The sequence below is a fragment of the Miniopterus schreibersii genome (genome assembly GCF_964146895.1).
Source record: "Miniopterus schreibersii genome assembly, chromosome: 21".
NCBI lineage: Eukaryota > Metazoa > Chordata > Mammalia > Chiroptera > Miniopteridae > Miniopterus > Miniopterus schreibersii.
Window position 1 is genome coordinate 7,704,358 of NC_138123.1, and position 9,915 is coordinate 7,714,272.

At 49.9% G+C, this 9,915-nt stretch overlaps 1 protein-coding gene across 1 annotated transcript in view; it reads right to left on the reverse strand.

The window, feature by feature from the left end:
* Positions 1-9,184, reverse strand: part of PARP1 (poly(ADP-ribose) polymerase 1) — a 32,067-nt gene extending 22,883 nt beyond the window's left edge. Inside the window, exons 1-4 of the mRNA XM_081124132.1 lie at positions 8,813-9,184; positions 4,145-4,310; positions 2,860-2,975; positions 769-983 (exon numbers count right to left, since the gene is read on the reverse strand). Of these exons, the coding sequence (XP_080980258.1) occupies positions 769-983; positions 2,860-2,975; positions 4,145-4,310; positions 8,813-8,932 (617 nt within the window). The 5' untranslated portion in view covers positions 8,933-9,184. The remainder of the gene's footprint in view (positions 1-768; positions 984-2,859; positions 2,976-4,144; positions 4,311-8,812) is intronic.
* Positions 9,185-9,915: the final 731 nt, after the last annotated feature.

Below are 9,915 nucleotides of genomic sequence, written 5' to 3' on the forward strand. Positions count from 1 at the left end.
AATCAATGACAACTCTCATCATTGATGTTTCTCTCTTCCTCCCTCTCTCTCTGAAATCAATGAAGATATATTTAATAATAAATAAATAAGTAAATAAATAAGTAAATAAATAAAATAATGCAGGACAGCCACCTGTCAATGTCAGGGTCACCCTGATCCTAATACAGTGGTGCATGGTCACTGTCCCAGGAGTCCGGTGCACACAATGGCCCTGCCACATCTCCCTTGGTGTACTTACTACCAAGCAATGCTAGACTGGGGGTAAAGGACCAGCAGAGGGAAACCTGGAAAGAATAAGAAGTGCCCATGGACTCAAGATAAGTTATTGGTAGGTCTTCCCATCCTAAACGTTACCAACATATGAAACCCATACCATTCTAAACTCTAAACCAGGGAATGTCTTATCGACTGCCCCCTTTGCACGCCATTAAAAAGCTGTCAGGATCCTCTCAGAACCTTTCTCAGAAACACCCAGACACAAAGGAAATCGTCCACACAGGAGGAGGCCATGGGGGCAGGAAAGTGGGTCATGCAGGGGCCACGGGATCAGACCACCAGAAGCACCCTGCAGCCCTTCCCTGCTGTCTTCCACTACCAGAGCTGGGGAAGAGGCAGAGCTGAGTTGTCACCATCCCTTGGTCTGCATTCCTGGCTTTCTCAAGGTCAGCAAGGGGAAACACAGGAGTGGCATGGAATCTGAGGGGTCTCTGGGCCTCCATCAAGCTCCTCACTGAACCCCCCTTACACTCCCCATGGCCCTCCACCCACCCTTCACTTTTGACTCCTGGGAGCTGCTTCTCCAGGGCTTCCTTATCCTCAGGAGCAAGCAGGCTGAAGCCCTTGAGCTGGCTCGCACTGTATTCGGGCCGGAAACCCAACTCCTCCCTGTTCTGAACAAAGCAGCCTGGGTGGTACCAGCGGTCGATCATGCCCAGCTGGGGCTTCTCTGGGTCCAGCATCTTCTTGGACAGGCGCACCTGGCCCTATAGGAAAAACCACACGTGGTACTGAGAGAGACAAGAAAGGATGGCGAGACATGAGGGACTGGCTGTAACCAAGCCAGCCCAAGCTCTAGCCAGCGAGGGGCCTCAGGTCCACCTCAAAGGTGACATGAGGACTGCTGGGAGGTTTTAGCTCTTTTATGTCACCAGTGATTATGTGTTACCCTCAAGTCCCTGCCCCCCCATTTTTAGTGGGCTCAACTTCAACTAGCTACCTATCTGGCTGGGCAAGTCAAGGAACTGTTAACTGAATCCTTAGAAGGAAGACACCTACAAAGAAGGGCTCCTGGTGGCTAACTAGGCTCCAATTTTTTTCAAAAAAAAAAAACCACAGAGCCTAGCAGCTATTTCTAGAGGGGGGCGTCTAATACACACTGCGCTTCAGAGAGAGGCCTGCACTGAACTGCCTACCTGCCTACACTGTGTTTCTGCCACCTGAGACAGCACTTATAAAGGAGTTCCTGGAATCCTATTTCAACCAATAGAACTGCTTTCCCCATCCAATCAGAGCTGCATGGTTCTGACCAGAGTGCCTTTTTCTGATCAATCAGGATAGTGCCTTTTGGACCAATCAAACTGAGAATTTGGGAGTCCTCATCTGCAGAGAATGGAACAATCAGGGACCAGGGATGGAAATGTGTGTCCATATAAGCCAGCTCCCCTCTGGCTAGGAGACCACCGAAAATAAGACTGCATTTCTCTGGCTCTTATGGTGCTGTGTTTCACAGCTGTGCTGTATCACCCACCATGAGTTGTTTGCACTGAATGAAGTTTCCTTCTTAACCGCACCCCAAATTGGGGATTTCTGTCAGTTAAATTGGCACCAACGACCATTGGTGGACATAACATTTTCATGAGAATGTTTTGCTGACTTGGAGCAGGCATAAGAACACCTAATACAGTAGGCTGGGGCACAGCTGGGACACTGTACCCCAGGCCCAGGAGCCACAATAGGCCCCTGTTCCAGCAGGGATTTTCTGCCCCCGCCCCCCATCTTCAGTCTGTTGCATCTAGTTCTTCCATCCTGCCCAGATTCACAGTTCCAGGCCTGACATTCCTAGGAGAGTTCCATGCCTGTGAGCCCTAGAAGGGTGCCGATGCTCCGCAAAACCCCATTTCAGGCCAAGCGATACTCAACAGCACACAGCTTCTGATATTCCCCACAGAACCTAAACTTTTGCCTCAAATTTACATTGGTTAAAGGTAGCTGGAGAAGATCTAACGATGTCATGATTTTCCTTTCTAAAACCCACTGGCTCACCTCCAATACTCCCAGGGAGCAGGAACCTTACACTAATCGAACAGAATTATTTGTATAAGCTCAGGGAAGGGTGACGAGGCTGGAGGGCATAGGCCAGTCCTTCCATTCCTGTCCCCCTGCTACTCGGAGAACATCTATTCTTCCCAAATGGCTGTCACACTTCAGGGACGACAACTGGTAGAAAAGGGTGGTTAATGAAGTTCCGCTAGTGAAGTAGAACAAACCTGGAGGCTCACACCAGGGAACAAACCCACTCCTTAAACTTAATCCTACCACAAAACACAGACCAACAACCTCTTCTCAGCCACTGCCAAGCCCAGAAGAGACCCCCTCGGGTAAATGCTTTCCAAACTTCCCCGCCCCACCCCCAATCCAGTTTCCTAAGAGTGGATGCAGTTATAGATACGAGGCCTGGACTGTGAGTTTTAGAGACCGACCTGACTGGAAGAAAAGTCATTGTCACCTCCTGTCTCTACTAAGATCTCCACTTTGTTTTTAACCACTAGTGTTGAGCTAAAACGTAAAGCCCCTATTTTTCTTTTGAGCTATCCAATGTAAGAAATCCAGAGTCAGGCATTTGAATTCCTAAGTTCTTACCTTATTTATCTTTTCCATACAGCCCTTGCACGTGCTTCTATTAGACTTGGCATACTCTGCGGCAAAGTCACCCAGTGTCTTCTCCATCTTGCCGCCAACTCCACCCTGGCCTTTACCTGAAGAATCAAACACAGCAACACTTATCTCAACAGCCTCGGTGTAGCTCCAGTGTCCCTATCCTCCACTTCCACCTCCCTGGGGTTCCTCTACTATGGCACCTGGTGTTCTGGGTGATCAAGGTTGGTCCATTTCATCTACGCCATTTCTAACCACTGTGGCTGGTTAACAGAGCTCTTCTGGCAATAAAATAAAAACCTTTCTCAGGTAGGCTCTTGGAAACAGCACAATGTTAGCTGGTGGTCATCCCACTTTCCCCGTCTCTCCACTTCCTCTGCAGCCCCCTTCCCTCACTATGGAAAGTATGTATATTGATTAAAGTTAAATGTTGAATTATAGGGGATATCTTTTTTTTAAAAAAAAGTATTTTTTATTCATTTCAGAGAAAGGAAGGGAGAGGGAGAGAGACAGAAACATCAATGATGAGAGAGTCATTGATCTGCTGCCGCCTGCTTGCCCCCTGCTGCGATCAAGCCCAAAACCCGGGCATGTGCCCTGACCAGGAATCAAACCGCGATCTCCTGGATCACAGGTCCACGCTCAACCGATGAGCCACACCGGCTTGCTAAAGGGAGTACCTTGATACAGACACAAGTATATGTAAGACAGCATACAGTATGGATGGCATTTCTAATTAATGGGAAAAGGCTGAATCATTCAATAGTCTTGGGGGTAAATAGCCAAGTATTTGGGATAAAAGCTAGATTCTTTTCTGATATAAGTTGTCTGTTTGTAGATGACACGAGTGAATGCTAATGTAAACTATGGACTTTGGGTGATGGTAATGTGCTAATGCAAGTCCACTGATGGGAACAGAATTACTCCTCTGGTGGAGGACGTTGATGGTGGGAAGGCCATGCTTCTGTGGAGTCAGGAGGAATACGGGCACTCTCTACACTTTAATTTTGCTGTGAACCTAAAACTGCTCTAAAAAGTACCCTATTAAAACAACATTTCAGGCATCTGGAACAATAAAATAACCTGCAATAGGACAAAGCTGGGTCAATGAGGTGTGGCTGAAGTAACATGGCCACTTTGTTCTCTGTACACACATGTGTGAAACAGGGAGGGGTGAGCTGAAGAACTTTTTCTTTGCTCTCTTGGAAAAGGCCCCCTGGAATCTCTGAGGTTGGGAGTCACACTCGCTGCCCCCCTTGTGTACACGCACCTGTCACTCCTCCAGCCTCTGCAGTCTTCTTAACTTTCTGCTGGTCGTCCCACCTCAGCTCAGAGAACCCATCCACCTCGACGTCAGGCTGCCAGATGGAGTGGCCAACCTTCCAGAAGCAGGAGAAATGGTACCAGTGTGGGACTTTGCCATCGAACATGGGTGACTAGAAAGATGAGAATCAGAGGGAGGTAAATGAACAGTTAGTTAATCTCCAATGCAACCTAAAGCCCCGCCCTCAGCACTGTAACACATCAAGCCCTTGTTTTATCTGTGAAACGAAGGCAGCCTTGCCCATGTCCCCACATGGCCCCGGGAAAGTTGCAAACAGATGAGAAACAGCAGCCGCCCATTCTACATTTCTCTTCAGGCTCTTCCCCTACAGCTAAGAAAGCTGCTGCCTACTGAGCCAACACTTGCAGGACATGGGACATCCATGGGAATGGCGGCATTTTTGAATAGGATTCTGCCCATGAACCTTTTTAACCACAGGCTAATAAGTTTCAATGACATACTTTACTTCTGAGCATACTAAAATGCACACAAGACCTCACTGTGTCTGCATGGGAGAGTCAGGCCTGGACTCAGAGGGCCTGTGTGGCCCCGAAAGTGCTCTGTAAGTGCCTCTATAGTTAGAACAAGGAGCCAGTCCCAGACAATGAGCAAGGCAGAGAAAATGTGTCAGGAGAGTGGCAGGCCCGTAGCAGTCACACAGATGCGAGTGGAAGGAGTGAACTTCTATGAGCGAGAAAGAACGGATTAGGGAGGCAGGCCAGTGAGAGCAGCCAACAGAACTCCCAGACCTGTAGCTAGACTGTCAGCTTGCTCACAGGCCTTTAGGAAGTTCCATTTCCTGCTGCAGGAAAGGGGGTTCACTTCTCACGGCAGGTTTTCTTTCCTTTGAAGCCTCACTCGGGTTGGTACTGACTAGACAGTTATCAGGCCTTTCAGTGTCACAGTGCCAGGCGCTCCCAGGCTTTACAGAAAGGTGATAATGACGGGGACAGTGGAATAAACACTGGTGTTTATTTGGTCTGTGGCACACACAACTGGGTCTGGGTGGAAACTAGCACTCCCATTTCATAGATGCCTGGGGGAGGTGGTGTCCACAAAGGCAGCCCTGACACCACGGTTCTTTCCACTATAATGCTGGGTAGGAAGAGCTACTTAAAAACACACAAGTGGTTCTGACTAAAGCAAGGGAGGCCTCAAACATATGCTTTTATATACTAACATAAAGCCAAATGTCACGCAGATGAAATAAAAATATTAAGATGGCATGAAAAGTAAATACCATATAGAACTTTTAGGATAGAGTTGTGGGGACAGGGGAAATATTGTGAAAAAGCAGTAACAAGGTCTCCCAACTAGCCCTCGCCCACTATGTGAGAGGCCTCTTTCTAGACTTAATAGATTAAAATGGAAGGTTAAAGGTGAGCATGGCAAGGACTCCTCAGCATCACACAGCCTGTTTACAACAGCATCAGCTGTTTCCTCAGCCCAGAATTCTCCCGGTCCTATTCAGAGCAAACAGTACTTTCTCGGGTAACCCTAAGGCCCCTCCCACAGTTTCCACAGTTCCGAATGATCCATTTGGGTGATTATTTGATCAATGCCTGTCCTGCACTGGGTTAAGCTCCCTGAAAGGCACAATGCCCACCTTGCTGGCATTGGGCAAAGCCTGCTCATAGTGGGCATTTGTGGAATATCCTAAGTCTGGAGGGAAGAAGGAAGGAGGGGGATCCCTGCTGTGGAAAAGAGGTCTCCCAAACCAAACAAATGGCACTTCAGAGTAGAGTCGTGTTCTGGCTCTCAAACTTTCACCAAGGCAACAGACACACCCTTAAGCATCCGGCCATCTTGTACACATCAGCAGTGGCCTCCGCCTGGCTCTTCTTCCTGTCTGGATACCCCTTGTCTACCCCTCTTCTGCAATGCCCATGCAAAGGAGGGCACATGGCTCAGTGGCTTTGCCCCCACACTAGAACTCGTGACTGTGCCATACCTTCTTGGCTCTGCCAGGGCCTCACACCTGTCCCTTAAACCTTGGTCTCGGTGCTGTGTCCCCATGCATGAGTGATTGGGGCCCTCCTCTCCCTCAATAGAAGAACCTTTAACCAAAGCAAAGTTTTACCCTAGACCTTAGGACTGAGAATGGTATCACAAGAAGCGAACTAGACCAAGGTCACAAGACTATGGCTATCATTTGGCAGCCAAATGGCTCTGGCAAGCAGCAGAATCTCTGTGTACTGAGCACCTATCCCATATCAGGGTCCTCATCTGGCCACTCCACTGCCCGCCGACCCCAAAGAGCAAAGGACCATTACCAAACCCTGCGTGAGGACAATGTGTGCCTTAACCCTCCCAGGACAGAAGAACAAATGGCTCACCACAACCTCCTCCCAGTTCATCCCCCTCAAGGCTGCCCCAGGGCACACCAGCTAAAGTATCAGGTATTTGATACTCCCAGAACAATCCTCCCATACAAATGTAAAAGAAGGTTTTTAAATCCTAGTGGGAAATGAATGGCTTCTTTCTTTCTGGTCCCCACCAGCTCAGCCTAGAGGACAACTTTACATTCTGAATTAAAACTCCATTCCCTAATTACAATTAGGGACAACCACACTTACTTTTAGTAATAATCTCATTCACAATTAAGTGTGCCAAAAGAGGGCCTAGAATGTTCAAGTTTATTTGGTTCTTGAACTGACTGCTCAATGGAGCCATCCCAACTCCCCCAGACAGAGTTACCCCCCTTCTTTACTCCCCACAGAGTCCTTGCTCATCTCACTGGCTGTACTTAGGTTTTCTGTCTGTCCTCAATAGACAGGGTCCTCTTTAGCCACCTAGCAAAGTCTATGGATGTCCCTTTCTCAGAATATTTAAAAATGCAGGACAAAAGACATAGGTTTACAAAGGGAACCGATTATATTGAAATAGTTACCAAAACATTTTAAAAGCTTCCTCTAATACAGTAACCCATGAGATTTAAAGCGTTAAATAACAAGATCCAGCACCCACTTAACTACTGTTACCTTGAAACAGTGATGGGCGTGCGTAAATGACAGAGAAATCCCCAACAAATGTAAAGTGACACGCAAATATCTGTAATTACCAATGGTGACAAAAATCACAAGTACTGCTAATACGCCTTTGTGGCTTATGCTCATAACTGAAGGAAATAATGACTTCTACCTAGAGGTTAATGAAAAGGGAGATGCAAATGGGTTCTCATCTAAACTCATGGACCTTCTACCCACACCCCACAGACCCCAGGTTAAGGGCTCCCTACACGAGAAGAGAGCTTCTTAGGCTCAGCCGCCCATACATTCAAAGACATTTAGTGGATATGTGGCTCTTCAGATGGTGGGTCTTCTAATTCATCCTCGCCTTCCAGCCACTTCAGTGTGCAGACTGAATGCAAGGACTCCTGACCAAGCTCCCATCCTGGGCACACAACGCCTAAGGCACCGCTCCATCAGGTGGCATCCACCCCTGGACAGCAATGTTTACGAATCACCTTTCTTCTAACCAAACTGAAGCTTCCCAACGGCTGAACCGCTCTTTGTGCCTCTAGTACCTGGAACCCAGTAGGTGCTCAGTAAGTGTTTATTGAATGATTAAGTACCATCTGTCCTGTACTAAGCTAGGTAAGCCCTGAGAGTCCCAGTCCCCGCCAGGTCAGGAAATGAGAAAACCTAAGTACTTATACCCACTCCCCCTTCACCCCAGTAGTACTGAAAATATAGTCATTCCCAAAACACATGATCCCCTCACCCCAGGGAAGGAAAATCAAGTTACCTTGACCGTGAGCACTAAGCTTGGATTATAAAGTTTTATGTTGGAGCTGGGGAGACAGGGCAGGTGAGAATCAAGATTACACAGGCAGACAGACATGAGCAAGATAGAAGCTGGAAGAGGCAGGAACCCCCTGGCAGGGCCTTCAAACACACCTCACAAAGCACTCCAACACCCCCCGGCTCTCTGAAGCCTAAGGGAGCTCGGGAGGGGATCCATAAGCTGTCAAGAGGTCCCGATGTGGACACCCCCCCCCCCAAGCCACTTACTCAGACCGAATAGCTGCAAATTGCAGCAAGAGAACGGGACTGTGAACCTGGAAAGTTTGGGGGAAATGTTATTTTAAATTAAAAAAAAAAAAAAAAAATCAGGCCCAAAGCAAACGCACTGGAGAGAAACAACGGCCTTGCATAGTTTTGCATAATTAAAAAAAAAAATGAGGTTGAGGAGCCGGCGTTGAAACGATAGCCAAAAATAGGTTTGAAAAAAGCCTCTCACGCCAGTCGTCGCCATCAATGTAGGACAAAAACCTTCCAGAACAAGGTCGGGAGAAACCGCACGAGCCTCCAAAGACCACGCACACATCCCACCCCCGCCCCCGCCCCGGGGCCAATGGTAATAACAGAAACGGTTCCTCATTTTTCCACAAAGCAAGACGCCCCCACCCTCACGCCCCGACTCCATTTCCCGGGCTTTTCCTGCAAACCCAGCGAAGCCGTCCGGAGGGTCCGCTCCACGGGCTGCGCGCCGGGCGGGGAGCGGCGGCGCCCACAGGCCCCACGCGGGCTCCCGCGGCCCCCGGCCGGCCCTCCCCCCACCGCCCCGGACGCGGAAGCCCCGCCGCGCACAAAGCGGCCCGCACGCGGGCACCTGCACCATGATGGCCATCCGGAGCGAGTCCTTGGGGATGCTTTCGCTGCATTTCTTGCAGGAGGCGCGTCCGCTCTTGGCGTACTCGACCCGGTAGAGCTTGTCCGAGGCCTCCGCCATCCTCCCGCACGAGCCGCTGCAGCTCCAGGAGCCCGCCGCCGCCGCCGCCTCCAGACACACTGCAGCCGCCCCGCCGCCTCGCCGCCCGGCCGCCTCACCGCCCCTCGCGTGCGTGCGTGCGTGCGTGCGTCCGTCAGCCCGCACCCCTCAGGAGCCCGAGCGCCCACAGCCGCCGCCGAGCACGTCGCGTCGACCACCCGCCGCTCCCGGATAGATTACTGCTGCCTGGCGGCCGGAACGCCCCCGGCGCACGCTTTCAAGGGGCGGGGCCTCCGGCGCGCGCGCCCCCTGCCGGCCGCGAGGGGGCGGTGCTTCCCCGGCGCCTGCGGCTGCGCGAGCTGGGCGGGCCGCTGGGGCTGCGAGACCGGCTTAAGTTTGCTCCGCGCCTGCAGCTCTTGGGAGCATCGGGCACCGCCCCTTTAACCATTTTGGTGGCTGGAAGGCTGACACGCTCTCCCAATTAATCCTACCCTCATTCCCTTTTAATAAGCGTGTCCTCTGTCCCCCGAGGGCGGCCAGGTCTGGAAGGCCCTGGGCCGGCTCGGGGAAGGTGGCTGGTTTGCAACCCTGGCTGTCCCTCGGAGGGGTGCTAACTGAAATCTAGCGTCGCCTTCATTATGAATTTTAAATGCATGAATACAAACCCCGGGAGTGTAAACAGTCCCTGTGACTTTGGCAGCAAAGTCATCACAGATGTCTTCATATCACTTTACAGGGGTTGGCGACCACTCAGTGTCCTTAAGCTCATCACTGCTTGAAGTTCGGTCATTAAAGGACCTGCTGCTACTAGATCTTGTTATTTAATGTAGGACTATATTTTTATATAACTGGTTTCTTTTTCAATCCTATGCAATTTATTCTATTCATTTAAAACGTTATAAAGGAGTGTGCTGTGTTTGAAAATATTCAGCTCTGTATTGGAGACGAAAAACAAATAGGGTGAATGAAATTCATAAATCTTGTTTAAGCAGAGAGGAAGAAGG